We start from the raw sequence: 16,993 nt of genomic DNA, 5'->3' as shown, positions 1-16,993 counted from the left end.
TGTTTTGATCAACTCAATCATAAATAATATTCATTGAAATATTTATTCCTCAAATGTTTTTTTAAATTAAACACAGAGCAGACAGAATTACATTAATTAATTTCCTTTTTTCTCAGATGTTGGTGTCTCAAAATTAATATTTATTGAAATATTGATTTCTCAAATTATTTCTAGAATACAACAAATTAATTTGTTTCTTATCTTATTCATTTTTTTCTGATGGGTTGTTTCTTACTTCTTTTCTCAGATGTTTCCTCAGTAATGATCCTGATGTGATCGTCCCTCTGCATTATGGAGAATATCACTGTCAACATAGATATTTTAAAGTTGGAGGGGTTAAAGGTCACCCCCCAGTCTTCCATCCCAGCCTTCATCCTCCTCCTCCTCATCTACGTCTTCATCATGGTGTCCAACGTCGGCCTGGTGGTGCTGACCTCCATGGAGCGCAGCCTCCACCAGCCCATGTACCTGCTCTTCTGCAACATGAGTATTAACGATGTGTTCGGGGCCACAGTCATCATCCCTCGCTTGCTGAGTGATGTTTTTATACCAATTACAGACCGGTACATCAATTATATCGACTGTGTAGTTCAGGCTTTTTGTGCTCACGTTTATGCAGGCACAACACACACAGTGCTTATGATCATGGCCTTCGACCGGTACGTGGCCATCTGCAACCCCATGCGTTACGCCACCATCATGACCAACCGGATGGTGGTGAACTTGTCGCTGTCGGCCTGGGGGGTGGCTTTTCTCCAGGTGGTGATCCTTATTGGCCTTAGTGTCCGTCTGTCGCGCTGTAGGTGGATTGTATTCAATCCATTCTGTGACAACGCCTCCTTGTTCAAACTCTCCTGTGAAAGTGTCATCATCAATAACATCTACGGCCTCACCTACACAGTGATCCTGTTGAGCTCCTCCCTCGGCAGCGTCACGCTCACCTACCTGAGGATCGCCATGGTTTGTTTGAGCAGCAGGAACAATGTGCTCAACAGTCGGGCGCTGCAGACCTGTGCCACCCACCTGTCCCTCTACGTCATCATGTTTGTGTCAGGCGCCATCATCATCTTCCTCCATCGTTTCCCTGATTTGTCGGACTACAGGAAGCTCGCGTCCATCATGTTCCACGTGGTTCCTCCAGCTTTGAACCCCATCATCTACGGACTGCAGATCAAAATAGTCAGACAGAAAATCTTCATCATGTTTAGCAGGAATGCAACGATTATGAGAGAAGTGAAGTGACTTGGTGCTGATTCTGATTTTTTTTTATCCTTAACATGTTTTGTTTCTGAACATCTGTTTTTTTGATGATGAACAATAAAAGGACAATTTCAAATTAATTTAGAGCTTGACCTCCATGTTTTTCAAATGATTATAAAGGCCTCTGTTCACAAGCACGTAATTCACCATAACTTAATTTACACTGAACCTATTACTGAACTGGGGTACTTTGGTGAAACAGATGTGCAGTTGTGTGTCATCAGCATAACATTGTTAATTGATAGTGTCATGGTTAACAATGTTTACCAGATCCATGGTGTTTTAAAAGCATCAGATATCACTGTCCTCTGTTTGGAAATGTTACCATTTCCTGGAGATACAAAATTAACAAGGAAACCAGCTGTAGAGTATGGAGGACCGTGGGGGACGCGGAATGTGAAATACAACATTTTGAAATCCATTTTAAAATCTATCATTAAATGGAGCAATTGGAAAAGCTTTTCAAATCCATTTTCAAATCCATCATTAAATAGAGCAATTTGAATAAGCTTTTCAAATCCATTTTCAAATCCATTTTCAAATCCAATTCGAAAAAGCTTTTCGAAAAGCATTTGGCCTCTCCTTTCAACATTCCGAGTCCCTCTGGGTCCCTATGTTGGTTTGCTGAAACAATGCAAATGAGCAGGGAACAAGCTCTCTGATTGGCTAACGCCTGACCTATCATATAGATGTGTGACGTGAATTGTGGGAAGGAGAAGATGGTAGAGCAGTGGTTCTCAATCTGTTTACACCCTGTATCACCTCAGAAAAGATCCTGCTCTCCAAGTGCCACCATCATGACCCATGTAAAAAGTACAGAAGTTAGCCCCAAAAATCAGTTTAAACCCGCTAACACCCGACGTTTTCCACAGTGGGAAAAAGTTTAATCGGCATTCAGCCCCGGGGCAAATGAATCTGCAATAGACTCGGGTTTAAGCGGCGTCAACTCCAAACGGAACCGATCGGAGTTGACGCCGGCACACCCGGGTGAACGCGGTAATTTGCGCTGGTTGGATAAGGGAAAATGAATGGTGCACTTTATTTCAACACTGCGGCCACATACACGGACTCATCAGGCGTCTCTTCCTTCTCACAGCGCAGCGGCAACCTTCCTCTTCTCTCACACACTTCACAGCTCCTGCTAAAGAGCCAGGCTTGGCTCGGAACACTGCGATGAGTTTGTAAACTTTGAAAGAGTGACAAAGGTACAAGATATAGGTTACATTTTTCACGGTGGCGGTAAAGAGGTATATCTTGTCATGATGGTGGTACTTGGAGAGACGGATCTTTTCTGAGGTGATACAGGGTGTAAACAGATTGAGAACCACTGCTCTACCATCTTCTCCTTCCCACAATCCACGTCACACATCTATATGATAGGTCAGGCGTGAGTCAATCAGAGAGCTTGTTCCCTGCTCATTTGCATTGTTTCAGCAAACGAACACAGGGAACCAGAGGGACTCGGAATGTTGAATGGAGAGGCCAAATGCTTTTCGAATTGGATTTGAAAAAAGATTTGAAAAAAGATTTGAAAAAGGATTTGAAAAAGGATTTCGAATTGGATTTGAAAATGGATTTGAAAATCTTTTTCAAATTGCTCCATTTAATAATGGATTTCAAAATGCATTTGAAAATCTTTTTCAAATTGCTCTATTTAATATTGGATTTGAAAATGAATTTCAAAATGGATTTCAAAATGCTGTATTTCACATTTCGCGTCCCCCACGGTCCTCCATAGTAGAGATTCAATCCAACCTCTACCTAACTAACAAGATGGCTACCAAGTCAATCAAATGATTAATCAGAATTCCAAATTGATGGTAAGTATAAAATTAATCATATTGACTCAGTTGATTGGTTATCATTTCCCCTCTTATGATGGGTGGTGTCCTGAGGTAGTTTTAATGGGTATTATATTATTATTTAATACAAATATCTTGGATATTAACTTTTTTTCCCCAAAGCTATAATTTATGAGCTGTAAAATATATTGCCCAACAGAATTGCGCTTCTGAGTGAATCAATGTATTGCCAGCATGCCATTGGATGGTGCCCCGTGTGATGCCAGTTAGGATTGGCCATTATTCATAATTGTTTAATTTTAAATTTCAGATATTGATAACTACCATTTTAAGCCCCATGGTTACAACAAAGGCTTCTTACATATTCTTTATAAAGTTAATGTTGTCAATAACATCATTAACATTCTTCTTTTTACTTAACACATGACACAGATAATGTATTTCGTATTATGCCATTGTTATGATTATTTGTTTTTAACTTAATACATTTTCTGGCTTAGCCAAGATAGATAGGGTTGACAAATCACAAATCAAGCACAATCCTCAGACCAAAGGGGAATGTTGGCCCTCAGCCTTCACAAAATTGAGGATGTCAGCACATGCTCCTTTGTTCCAAAGACAAAGGAAAGCATGGAACTCAGACTACCACGGTCCTTCACCTTTTCACACCTGTGTGTGAAATCTGCCCCAAAATCCAGCTGCTATTGGTCACTGTGTGTCCCAGAACTATGAAGTTACATGATGAGGTTGTGTTCAGCTACAATGACGTGAAGGTCCTCAGGGTCTCAGAGCAGCGTCACTGTCTCGTGACGCTCTGTCGTCTTATTAGACGTGTCTGTCAGTCCCGCTCTGGTCAGTCTGGATGAGATTCATGGCAATACAGGTAAACCCGACACACCGTGACACAGACAGTGACAACCATGTTCTCCACTGAGTGATGTAAGATAAGACGAACAAGAGTGAAAGCTGATGAACAAAATGAATTGTGATGTGATGACAAACTGGAAAAGGCTTCAGGGCTGTATGGAATATTAACAGGAATAATGTTGAACACTTTGTGTTAAATGTTCAGGTCAGGAAATGTACAACATCACCATCTATGCTTGAAAAAACACTTTTCATTAGAATCACATGTTCACATGGGAGCTGCACTGATCTCACATGTTTACCTGCAGCTTGTGTTTATCATGATGTTGTGAATGTAATTACTCGCCAGTTAAAGCAGTGAAACAGAGAACTGGTTTTGATTCTGTGGCTGATTGTGGGAGAAAGTAAAACTCTCAAACTGAACATAGAAGTCACCTTTTCCCTCATCAGCAGCCTCATCTATATGTTCTGTTTCATAGGAATAAGACTGAACATCGTCCTGAACATTCAGACTCATTCCCACGAAGCTTCAAGCACAACTGTCTTTGTCTCAGGCTTGTTTGTCATAAAGGTTTGTACATTTAAAGCTGGTTTAATTTCTGTCACTTCACTTCATAAAGGTTTAGAAAATGTTTAAGTAAAAAACAAATGATATGAAAATGGTAAAAGAACCGTGAAATCATTTAATCTGATCATCTCTTGTTTAGTTAATTCATTACTGCCTTTTCATGAACCAGAAAAGTAATGCTATGTTTTTCATTTGATGTTTGTGTTGGATACTCACATCTACTATCCATAAAAAATTACTATTAAGTTTCTTTGTCTTGTTACAAACTGATCAAACCTAAAATATATTTACAGTTCATTTTACAAGTATGCTATTTACCCTTTTAAAATTGGGTTAGATTGGATTATGATTTTGTTCTAGATATTTCTTAACTCACTCACTCACACACACACACACACACACACACACACACACACACAGATGTAGAATATACCATTGTATTTATTATACCGTTTATCATGATATTAAAAGTAATAAGAATGTAAATAAACCATTCCAATCTGTTCAGTAGTTAGAGAGGAATGGTTTATTGATCTACCAACCTCCAACCTGTTTAAATATAAAAAGCATATATTTATTTACTAATACTTTTCCCTGTTTGATTTAAACTTGAGTTGAGCAAATTTCGTTGTCCTGATAATAAAACACTTGAAGTGTATTAAAGTTAGAGGTTCTGTTGGTTGAATATTATTTTCTTAAATGCATCTGATTAAAAGCAGCAAATCCAGCTCCTGTAACAAATAAATTTTATTCCCAATATCTCTGATTGCCAGTGTGGATCAGTGAATGAGTGATTTATGTTTTTTTCTTTAACTTGTCCTTGAACAGGATTTTTCTTAAACATTATTTTGTTTTGGATCCAACTCCATCATGACTAATCTTTACTGAAATATTGATTCCTAAAATGTTTTCTAGATAACAAAAAAAGGGAAATACAGGATTTCTTGTTCTTTTCTCAGATGATGGACTAAGTTATCCTGGTGTAATTGCCCCTCTGCATTATGGAGAATATCACTGTCAACATGTTTATTCTGCAGCTGGAGGGGTTAAAGGTGACCCCCCAGTCTTCCATCCCAGCCTTCATCCTCCTCCTCCTCATCTACGTCTTCATCATGGTGTCCAACGTCGGCCTGGTGCTGCTGATTTCCATGGAGCGGAGCCTCCACCAGCCCATGTACCTGCTCTTCTGCAACATGAGCATTAACGATGTTTTCGGGGCCACGATCATCATCCCTCGCTTGCTGAGTGATGTTTTTATACCAATTAGGGACCGATACATAACTTACATTGACTGTGTCATTCAAGCTTTTTTTGGTCACATTCATGCGAGTACAACACACACAGTGCTTATGATCATGGCCTTCGACCGGTACGTGGCCATCTGCAACCCCATGCGCTACACAACAATCATGACCAATCGGATGGTGGTGAACTTGTCGCTGTGGGCCTGGGGGGTCTCTATAGTCCTGGTGGTTATTCTCATTGGCCTCAGTGTCCGTCTGTCGCGCTGTAGGTGGATTGTATTCAATCCATTCTGTGACAACGCCTCATTGTTCAAACTCTCTTGTGAAAGTGTCATCATCAATAACATCTACGGCCTCACCTACACAGTGATCCTTCTGGGCTCCTCCCTCGGCAGCATCACGCTCACCTACCTGAGGATCGCCATGGTTTGTCTGAGGAGCAGGAACAATGTGCTCAACAGTCGGGCGCTGCAGACCTGTGCCACCCACCTGGCCCTCTACGTCATCATGTTTGTGTCAGGCATCACCACCATCGTCCTCCATCGCTTCCCTGATTTGTCGGACCACAGGAAACTCGCATCCATCATGTTCCACGTGGTTCCTCCAGCTATGAACGCCATCATCTACGGACTGCAGATCAAAATAGTCAGACAGAAAATCTTCATCATGTTTAGCAGGAATGCAACGATTATGAGAGAAGTGAAGTGACTTGTTGCTTATCGTAATGTAAATATTTTCTAATAAAACTATTCTTTTGTTACTTTTGCCATTATTTGTGATAAAAACAATACTCCCTCATAGTACGTCACAGTCTGCATTCTCCTCACCTCAGTCATCTCTTCCAGCTCGCCTCCCTGTACTTTTCCACCGGCCCCTCCTTCTCCTCACCTGCCACTCCCACCTCATCAGCCCAGCTCTCCTCACCTGTTGCACTCAGCTGCCTCTGATCACCAACCCACCTGGTATATAGACTCTCCTCACCGTTCACTCTCTGTCTGATTGTTCGTTGTACTCATGCATGACTCGCCAGCGTTTTTCGGACTGTGTTCGACCCTGCCTGCCTCTGACTACACCGTCTTGTTGCCTTCCTGGATATCACCTCAGCCTTCTGTCCCCAACCACGAGCTTCGTTCCGTCCCTCCTGGTTTCTGTCTGCCTCTCCCCTGGACTGTTTGGTGAATCCCTGCTACGGCCCCTCGACTCCCCGCCTGAACTGGACTCTCCCTCTCGCCTGTCCCTCTCTGGTTTCTCTGCTCTGCTGATCAGCTCCTCTGGTTCCGAACCCCCGGCTCTCCTGACTACGTCTCCTGTCTGTCCCCTAGCGGAGCCTGCAGCTCTACCCTGAGCTGGTGCGTGAGTACGGCGATTCCTCGTCTGAGCTATTGCCGCGTGTACTCCGGTTCGACTCGGCTGAGGCGACTTCCCGACTCGCCTGGGAGGCTCCAGAGACTCGTTGCCTGCTGCCGGCTCAGAACTCAATCCTGTGCTGCTTAACCGCTGTGATTTCTGTGTGGCGTTAATAAAGGTCATTACCAACTATACCTGGATTATCGATTACTGCTAAATAAAAAAAAAAATATATACACCCGTTGCACCCTCTGTATTTTTTTTTTCAACTTATTTTTAAAGGAATGTTTTTTAAAATCTATTCAGTAATGAACTAACCCTACTTGATGATAATCAATGAAAGGAAACTTCCATACATACATTCAGAGTTTGACTTCCATGTTTTTAAATTATAACGTCCTGTGTTCACCAGCATGACTGATCTGAACAAACCCTTAACACACCATTACTTTACTCTTACTGAACTTTTTACTTTACTTTGGTAATTTGGAGAAACAAATGTGCAGTTGTGTCATCAGCATAAGCTTGCTAATTAACAATGAGATGAATCAGCCATTCAGTGTGCTACAAGCGCAACAGTTAATGGTAAATACATTTCAGTTATTGATAGCTACCATATTGAAGAGCTTCCCACTGTTGCCGATTGCTCAGTTAAACTACTTTGTAAAAATTTAATTCAGTCAGAATTGGCTGTTAATTCGGGTGTTCCTTTTCCCTTTAATTTAGTGGAGGGTTTGTAGTCTACCCCAAACTCCAGTTACCATTTGTCACGTTTAGTTGACCACCGTTGGTCACCATTAGTGTTTACAGCTTACTGGCTTTACACACAGCACACCAGAAAGGCCCTGTAGCAAGAAGAAAAAGTCCACAGCACAGGATGGAGTCTACATTGTTCCTCCTGAATCTGTTACGGCCGGCGCCGACCCCTGCCCCCCGTTTTGTATGCATATCCTTTTTGGCCTGTCAAGCAGGGTGCCCCTCACACTTCTCGCCGGCGTCCTGGAGGATCCGGATTGGAGCGGCACCTGAAACAGTCCACCAATCACCAAGGAGCAATTTGTGGAGGAGGCTACAAATCTCCCCACAGCTTGTCAGTCGGGGCGGCTGTGATTTCACTTGACCAGCACGCCACTGTGTCTCTCGATTTTGTGAAACTGAAAGAGGCACATGAAACTTGTCTGAGGACTGGGCCAGGTTTTAGTTGGCGATAGATCAGACCACTCACATCTGCAGAATCCCTTTGTTATCCTTCATTAGGTGCAGGAGTGATGTTCCTGACTGTTTTGTTTGATAGTAACAAAGGGGTTTAGTTTCATTTTCGTTTTCTGTAGTGGCAACAGTTACTCACTGTTATGAGTCCTCCTTTTGTTGAAGTTGTTTGTTTGATTTGAACAGCACTCACAGGCCCATTTTCAGTTCCAATTTGTCTCTTTTGTTCTGGTTTTGATAACAATCCTGTTTTTGTACTAATAACTCATTTACCAAATACACCTGGTTTTATGTTGCTTCCCTTTCCCCTACTGAGCCGGGTCGTAACACTGGTTTTACCATCAGTCAGAGCTTGTTTAGACTTTCCTGGAAGGCTAAGCAGTTTGATTCCCGGACAATTCAAACACCCTCTGGTCACCTTTTTTGAAAATAGAACCACAGCCCTGGTCTACTGTTCAACACCTCCATGCAACATACAAAGGTGTGCCACCATCAACATTGATGCGCCACCACGTGGACCCACCACCCACAGAAAAAAAGAAACTGAGGTGTGGTGCAGTGGAAGCCGGGTGGCAGGCAAAGGCAGGAGCCCTCGTGTGCTGACCCCCAATGTCACACTAGTTTTTGGGACATGCAATGTCACCTCTCTGGCTGAGAAGGAGTCTATGCTTATTGGTAAGGTAAAGTGATACCAGCTAAACATAGATTGCCTGACCTCTATGCATGAGGTGACTCCTAGACAGGGGCTGGACTTTCTCCTTTTCCAGAATGATGATCGTCGGGCTGGAGTAGGGATACTCACAAGTCCCTGACAGAGTTGTTTGTTGGAGAAAGGGAAGGTTCTGGTTGTTGTGTGTGCGCAGCGATCAGCAGCTGATGCTACCGGGCCTCCTTGGGCCTTCTCTGTGAACGATACCATGCACTTCACAAAGGCTTATTCGATGAAAGTTAAAAAAAAAATCATGAAGTTGTTCAGCCATGATGAGGTGAACGTCTCCAGGGTCTCAGCGCAGCGTCACTGACTCGTGACGCTCTGTCGTCTCATAAGACTTGTCTGTCAGTCCAGCTCTGGTCAGACCGGAGGAGGTTTCACGGCAACACAGGTAAACCTGACACACTCTCACACAGACAGTGACAACCATGTTCTCCACTGAGTGATGTAAGATAAGACGAACAACAGTGAAACCTGATGAACAGAATGAATTGTGATGTGATGACAAACTAAAAAAGGCTTCAGGGCTGTATGGAATATTAACAGGAATAATGTTGAACACTTTGTGTTGAATGTTCATGTCAGATATTACACATCATTATCAGTGTAGGAAAAAAACACTTCATCAGACTCACACATGTTCACACGAGAGCTGCACTGATCTCACATGTTTACCTGCAGCTCGTGTTTACCAAGACGTGAATCTAATCTCTCTGGACAGGGACCACAGACACAGCAGTGAAACAGAGAAATGGGCTTAAATATTAGGCTGATTACGGGACAAAGTGTGTAATGGAGATTCATCATATGGCTCTTTTGTGGTCTTATCATCTTTCCTGTCTCCTCACGCCTATGGTATCCTCACACTTTTTGATTTGCTTTCTGTTGATTAGCTAGTCTGTTATTCTTTTGTATTCCTTTCTATTGTTTGGCTGCCCTTTTGTCTTACTAACTTATTCAGTGTATATATAAGCAGTCCACGTCTGCATCTTGAAGACACTCACCGGTGATCCATTTGATCACTTCAACCACAGTGATCCTTCGATCATATGCATCTGTGTAACCCCACCATCCTGTTTGCCTTAAAGACGCAGCTGTAGACGCAGCTCGGGGTCAGACTCTGTTTCCAACTTCTGGGTGCAGACTCTGTCCGTTCAAGCTGGGACATGGCACGCAGGGAAGTATTCCTGAGGCCATCCATTTACTTCTCACTGGGGAAAGTCAAGGAATTTCTACGACAAAGTGAAACCCCAAACTGAACATAGAAGTGACTTTTGTCCTGATTCTGTTTCATAGGAATAAGATTAAACATTGTTTCTAAAAAATCTGACTCATTCCCATGACGCTAGAAGCAGAACTCTTTTTGTCTATGGGTCGTTTGTCAAAAATGTTTGTACATTTGAAGCTTGTTTCATTTCTGTCACTTCATAAAGGTTTTGAACATGTTCAAGTGAAGAAGTTTGATATGAAAATCATCAAAAAGAAATAACATATTTTTTTCTGATCATCTATTGTCTGATTTTACATGATTTTTCTTGATGTGAGTGTTTTTCTAACTTTGTTTGTTTAATTTTCATTCCTACATTTTCATGGACCAAAAAATATAGTTTGATAAGATAAATGGTGTTATATACTCACGCACGATCTATAGAATTATTGTATTTACCACCTGAGGCTCACGTTTACAAACGTGCTATTTACTTGTTTTTATTTGATTTTGTTGGAGAAATTAATTTTAAGATCTTAATATACTTTGTAAAAAGAAAACAACATGAATTTACTCCACAGTTCAACCTCTGTATTTTCATGTCTAATCAGCTTAAACTACATACATATATGCATACATCATATGTAATGTAGGGTTCTGTGGGTTGAGTATGAACTTCCTAAATGCAGAAAACTCCAGCTCTGTGGATTCCTCACTGTGTCCTGGAACCAATAAAAACACAAACTGATGGACTCTTAAATTTTATTCCCAATATCTCTGAAAATCAACAATCCCTATCAAACCAAGTCCAAGTATGGGTCTATGAATGTGACTGAACCAGTTTTTTAAATGATTTGGTTTTGGATCAAAATCCATCAAAATTAATATTTATTGAAATATTAATTTCTCAAATTATTTCTGGATTACAACTAATTACTTTGTGTCTTATTTTAGTCATTTTTTTCTGATGGGTTGTTTCTTGTTCCTTCTTTTTTTAGATGTTGGACTCAGTTATTCTCCTGATGTGATCGTCCCTCTGCATTATGGAGAACATCACTGTCAACATGGATATTCTGCAGCTGGAGGGGTTAAAGGTGACCCCCCAGTCTTCCATCCCAGCCTTCATCCTCCTCCTCCTCATCTACGTCTTCATCATGGTGTCCAACGTCGGCCTGGTGCTGCTGATCTCCATGGAGCGCAGCCTCCACCAGCCCATGTACCTGCTCTTCTGCAACATGAGCATTAACGATGTGTTTGGGGCCACAATCATCATCCCTCGCTTGCTGAGTGACATTTTTACGCCGATGACTCAGCGGTATATTCATTACTACGAGTGTGTCATTCAGGCATTCTGTGCCCATTTCCACGCTGCCACCTCTCATTATGTGCTCATCATCATGGCCTTCGACCGGTATGTGGCCATCTGCAAGCCACTGCGTTACACCACCATCATGACCAACCGGATGGTGGCGATGCTGTCGGCGTCGGCCTGGGCCACAGCCTTCCTCTTGATCGTGGCCCTGGTGAGCCTCAGCGTCCGCTTGTCACGCTGCAGATCCGTAATAAACAACCCATTCTGTGATAACGCCTCCTTGTTCAAGCTCTCCTGTGAAAACGTTCTCATCAGCCACGTTTACGGCCTTGGCACCGCCATGGCCACAATGGCGTTTTCCCTCTGCAGCGTGACGCTCACCTACCTGAGGATCGCCATGGTGTGTCTGAGCAGCAGGAACAAGACTCTAAACAGCAAAGCGCTGCAGACCTGTGCCTCGCATCTCGCCATCTACATCATCCTGCTGCTGTCAGGCAACATCATCATCATCCTCCATCGCTTCCCTGACTTGTCGGACCTCAGGAAGCTTGCGTCCATTCTGTTCCATGTGGTTCCTCCAGCTTTGAACGCCGTGATCTACGGACTGCAGATCAAAGTGGTCCGAGAAAAAATCATCATCATATTTACAAGAAAAAAAAAGACGTGACTGAATCGAATGTAAAGATTCAATTCACTTTTCATCCAAGAACTAAATTACTTTAAAATATGTATAATTTATAGTAATTAGAAATATAAATAAGTAGTGTAGTCTTTATAAAAAACGAATAATAAAATAAAATATAAAATACAACTACAGTTATCACACATGAATTTCATTAAAGTAAGAGCTTCACTTACAGAAACGAATTCCTTTGCACATTTCACGTTTTCTATGACTTTGTTGTTGCTGATGTAGAGAACTGTTGAATATTATATATTATTATTTTACTATATATTATATATAACGGATATTATGTAAAGAGCTGTCAATCATGGTAACAGTATTTTAAAAACCTCTCTTTTCCTGGTATATGTACTTTGTAGGAATTAATTCACTAGTTGTGGTTGATAAAGTTAAGTCGAGCTGTGGATCTTAATACCAAAGTATTACAGTATGGAAATGTCTTCATTAAATATTGGTAATGAAAAAGAAAAATGAATGGTCACTCTGCATTTTAGTACATTAGATTAAATTTGTTTATATACATAAACATGTAATAAATAATAGTGTATGGATAAATATGTATAATGATAAAGATCAAATATTTATACATCAACTGAAATTGTTTCTATTTTTTTCACAAATAAACTTTTTAAATCCCTCACCCCGTCAGAATCCATGTGACCGTCAGTAAATCTATGTTGGTTTAAATATCTACGAATGACAAACAGTATAATCAAATGTTATAGAATAAACACATACAGGTATTTTAATGCTCTAGTTGTTGAATGTGTCAACAGCATTGAAGCACCGTTCCTATGGAGAATCAAAACAGCTCGTATCGTGGCTGCAGATACTTCCGGGTCACTTCAACATTTAGGAAACTTCCTGGGCCAATTTGACAATTCGACCTCACCCACGTAATCAGTAACATCCACAGACAAAAAGCAAACAGTCTTTCAAAGAGTTCTTGAAAGTTCATAAGGAGAAAATTATTGCTCATGTTTGTCATTCATGTTTCTATGGAGCTACACAAATCCACTTGTCTGTCGCACTCAACGACAGGCAGAGTCAGATTGTCAGTAAACCTCTGGATTCTGACTGAGTCAGTTTAAACGATACTGTTCAAATTATAAGCTCAATACATAGAGTTTTCAGCAATTGTGGAATATTGCTTCAGTTTAAAAATGCTGTTATCGTGGAAATTTGCACTTTATTTTGTGCAACTGATTATTTTTCGTCAAAAGTGCCAATATCTGATGAGGGAAATTGATTATTTGCAGATCCACGCCGCTGGCAAACATGAGTTAACCCGCTGCAGCGACAGCAAAGACTGAAATAAAAGCTGAGAAAAGTGAAAATGACTCAAACATTGACAACATGGTCGGTGATGTGGATGCAGAGTTGACAGCAACTGTTGCCTGGTGACAAACTGTTGAGCAACCTCACAAACCATGGGTGGGACACGCAATCACTTTATAAAAGCTACGTGTGAGTTCAGCTGTGGTCTGTCAGGAGGAGGTGCACGTCAGCAGAGGTAAACCTGACACACACACACGCACACTGTAGAAATTAAGTTAAACGTCTTAAATTTGGTGGCAAACTGAAAAAATATTGGTGTGTGTTTTAGATCTGATGTATATAAAAGAGCAAAAAAAAAGAAACACAAAAAACGAATTAAGTACCATGAAAAATGCATGAATCAAACTGTAATAATAATTTTTGAAGTGAGACACTGATGAAATCTGAGATTCTGGGTTATTTTAGTAAAATTTAAGTAAAGAAAAAGAATGTGAGGTCACCGTCTCTGTTTGTGTCTGTACAGTTTGTTGTCATCCTCAGAAAAAAATCCAGCTGAAGAGGTTTACTGAGGTTTGTCCAAGGATCATCACCATCTGATTCATGTAACATATTATTTTCTTATACTACCAGTAATAATAATAATAACACACTTTATTTCTATAAGGCCTTTCAAAAGAGTTACAAGCTGCGTTACAAAAAGCAACAAAAGCAAATCAGTAACGACTTGAAACAAGAAGTCTGTGCCTGGATTCATCCCGAGGTCACATTTCTGTTGTGGAAATATTTTTCAAATTAGCATAACATTTTTATTAATTAATGCATTGTCGTATATTGAAGCAAAAAAACCCCCAAAACATTCAAATTAAACACAAAAAAAATAATTTCAGAAAACCAAATAAATTGTTGTCCGAATGTAAGTGGTGAAATCGTTTTTTTGTTTTGATTTTTCTTTTCTAATTCGTCAGTCGCCTTTTAATTTGAATTAAACACAGAATTAATTTTCCGCTCGCTGAGATGTGACTCACGTGATATTCTCTTGCTTGTTTTTAAATCTGCTCATGATCTCACAGGCGCAGACGTGTGTCACAGTGCGTCAGTCGGCTGTTCCACAGTGCAGGACTGACGCCTGCGGTGAGGCAGAGTTCAGCTGCTGGAAACAGCTGGAAAGTGTTGAAACCTATTAGACGTGATCTTAAAACCTCTCCTCAGTCTGACGTTTGATTCAGTTTGGTTTACAGACGTTTTTTTATTGCATCTATGTTGTAAATTCTATTCCACTTTAACCCGTCAACTTTATTATTATGTATTTTTTACCTCCTTTAATTGAAATCTTTCTTCTATTCATTTGACCTTTTTTTCTGTCTTTGATTGTTATGATAGATTGTAAAATCTATTGTACAATATTTGATTGTCATTTTTGTTTGTTCCGTCTTATTTTCGGCTCATCAGTCGACTGTGCAGCACTTTGAACTGGACTCGCCTGTGGTTTGATTGATTCATCGTCCCTGAGGGTAAAACATGTTGAGCAGCTGCAGCGGAGTCAACCTGTGTCTGAAAAAGATCTGACAGAATTCAAGGTTCAAGGAAACTTTATTGTCATTCCCATCCACACACGTTACCTTCAAATATAGAGTGGAACAAAACTGTGTTTCTCAGACAAACAACAAACCAAATAATCAAAACGCTGCATTTCTGAAGATTATTATTTGTTCTTTTTATATTTTCACTTCTAGACACTGACCGATATGAATTTTTGGTTCATTTTTTCTTAACTTATAAGAAAACTATAAATAAAAAATGACACATACACAACCACATATATGGAATAATAAACAAAACATGAAACATAAACACGAATACGAATCTTTACTTCATTGTTTATTTGTGCAAAATAAAGATTTTAATATCTCTCTGTCGTCCTCTCCCAGCTCCTCCCTCAGCAGCATGGAGAACCAAACCTTCGATGCAGACATTATATCCATCGAGGGGTTAAAGGTCACCCCCCAGGCTTCCATGCCAGCCTTCGTCCTCCTCCTCCTCATCTACGTCTTCATCATGGTGTCCAACGTGAGCCTGGTGGTGCTGATCTCCATGGAGCGCAGCCTCCACCAGCCCATGTACCTGCTCTACTGCAACATGGGCGTGAACGACGTGTTCGGGGCCACGGCCGTCATCCCTCGCCTGCTGAGCGACGTCTTCACTCCGATCACCGAGCGCTCCATCCACTACATCGACTGTGTCGTTCAGGCCTTCGCCACTCACTTCCACGCCGGCACCTCTCACACGGTGCTCATGATCATGGCTTTCGATCGCTATGCGGCCATCTGCAACCCCCTGCTGTACACCGCCATCATGACCAACAGGATGGTGGTGAAGCTGTCGGCGGGGGCCTGGGCGGCCGCTTTCATCTCCATCGTGATCCTCCTGAGCCTCACCGTCCGCCTGACGCGCTGCCGGCGGGTCATCATCAACCCGTTCTGCGACAACGCCTCCTTGTTCAAGCTCTCCTGTGAGAACCTGCTCGTCAACCACATCTACGGCCTCGGCAGCGCCGTGGTCATCCTGGGCTCCTCCCTCGGCACCATCACGCTCTCCTACCTGAGGATCGCCATCATGTGTTGCAGCAGCAAGAGCAAGGGGCTGAGCAGCAAAGCGCTGCAGACCTGCGCCACCCACCTGACCGTGTACGTCATCATGATGGTGGCGTCCTTCACCCCCATGATCATTCACCGCCGGCCCGAGTGGGCTGTCAGCGGGAAGATAGCGTCCGTCATGTTCTTCGTCGTGCCCCCGGCCCTGAACCCCATCATCTACGGTCTGAACTGTAAAGAGCTGCGACAGAAGATCGTCAGTGTGTTTCACAGGATTAAAGTCCAGAACGGTAAAAAACCATAAGGGGACAAACTTTCCATAAATAACTCATAAAAATGCTCAAAGTCTCAACAGAGGAAAACCGCAAACTCCTCAACGTCAACAATCATCACCTGGAAATGCAAACATGAATTTCTTCCCACACAAATATTGTTTTATATTAAGTTGAATTTGAATCAACATATCTTGCAGGAGTTTAAGAGCCTGTAGTTTCTGAGTCAAATGTTTTCAAATTTACTGACGATCATGAAACTGAATGTTCCCTCAATTTTTATTTTATTTAAAAAATAAGCTTTATTTATATTTCCTCATATTTTGCTGCTCACAGTGACATGACTTGTATTCAAAGTATCATATTTACATGATAATATTTTTATAAACCACGGGGAAATGAAGACTTTTTATCAACACAAGGTCCCTTCAGATCCAGATTGCGTCATGGAAGGTTTTTTCTTATTCCATTTGAATAATGTGATTTTAATTAAATAAATGTTTTTAATGTCTCAAAAAATGTTTCTCCATCATTAAAAATAATATAATATATAATCTACTTGGACTCTTCTACTTGGACTGACACTTGAGTATAAATGTACGGCATACGTGAACATATGTGGCTACAGGTATAACGATT

The 16,993-nt window shown here is 41.3% G+C and overlaps 4 protein-coding genes across 4 annotated transcripts; all 4 read left to right on the top strand.

Moving 5' to 3' along the window:
• The first annotated feature begins 278 nt into the window (after positions 1-278).
• Positions 279-1,271, top strand: LOC118300257 (olfactory receptor 52N5-like). The gene has a single exon (XM_035624538.1). The coding sequence runs from the start codon at positions 292-294 to the stop codon at positions 1,240-1,242; it is 951 nt and encodes a 316-aa protein (XP_035480431.1). The 5' UTR covers positions 279-291; the 3' UTR covers positions 1,243-1,271.
• Positions 1,272-5,498: 4,227 nt separating this feature from the next.
• Positions 5,499-6,449, top strand: LOC118301571 (putative gustatory receptor clone PTE03). Its single transcript, XM_035627192.2, has one exon. The coding sequence runs from the start codon at positions 5,499-5,501 to the stop codon at positions 6,447-6,449; it is 951 nt and encodes a 316-aa protein (XP_035483085.1).
• Positions 6,450-11,259: 4,810 nt separating this feature from the next.
• Positions 11,260-12,195, top strand: LOC118301572 (olfactory receptor 52N5-like). The gene has a single exon (XM_035627193.2). It carries the CDS (start codon positions 11,260-11,262, stop codon positions 12,193-12,195), a length of 936 nt encoding a protein of 311 aa, XP_035483086.2.
• A 3,231-nt stretch (positions 12,196-15,426) lies between these two features.
• LOC118300259 (olfactory receptor 5F1-like) lies at positions 15,427-16,757 on the top strand. Its single transcript, XM_035624541.2, has one exon. The coding sequence runs from the start codon at positions 15,436-15,438 to the stop codon at positions 16,384-16,386; it is 951 nt and encodes a 316-aa protein (XP_035480434.1). The 5' UTR covers positions 15,427-15,435; the 3' UTR covers positions 16,387-16,757.
• The last annotated feature ends 236 nt before the right edge of the window (positions 16,758-16,993 follow it).

Source organism: Scophthalmus maximus, chromosome 2 (assembly GCF_022379125.1).
Source record: "Scophthalmus maximus strain ysfricsl-2021 chromosome 2, ASM2237912v1, whole genome shotgun sequence".
Classification (NCBI taxonomy): domain Eukaryota; kingdom Metazoa; phylum Chordata; class Actinopteri; order Pleuronectiformes; family Scophthalmidae; genus Scophthalmus; species Scophthalmus maximus.
Note: the sequence above shows the minus strand (reverse complement) of the source record. Positions and strands in the feature narration are given on the sequence as shown.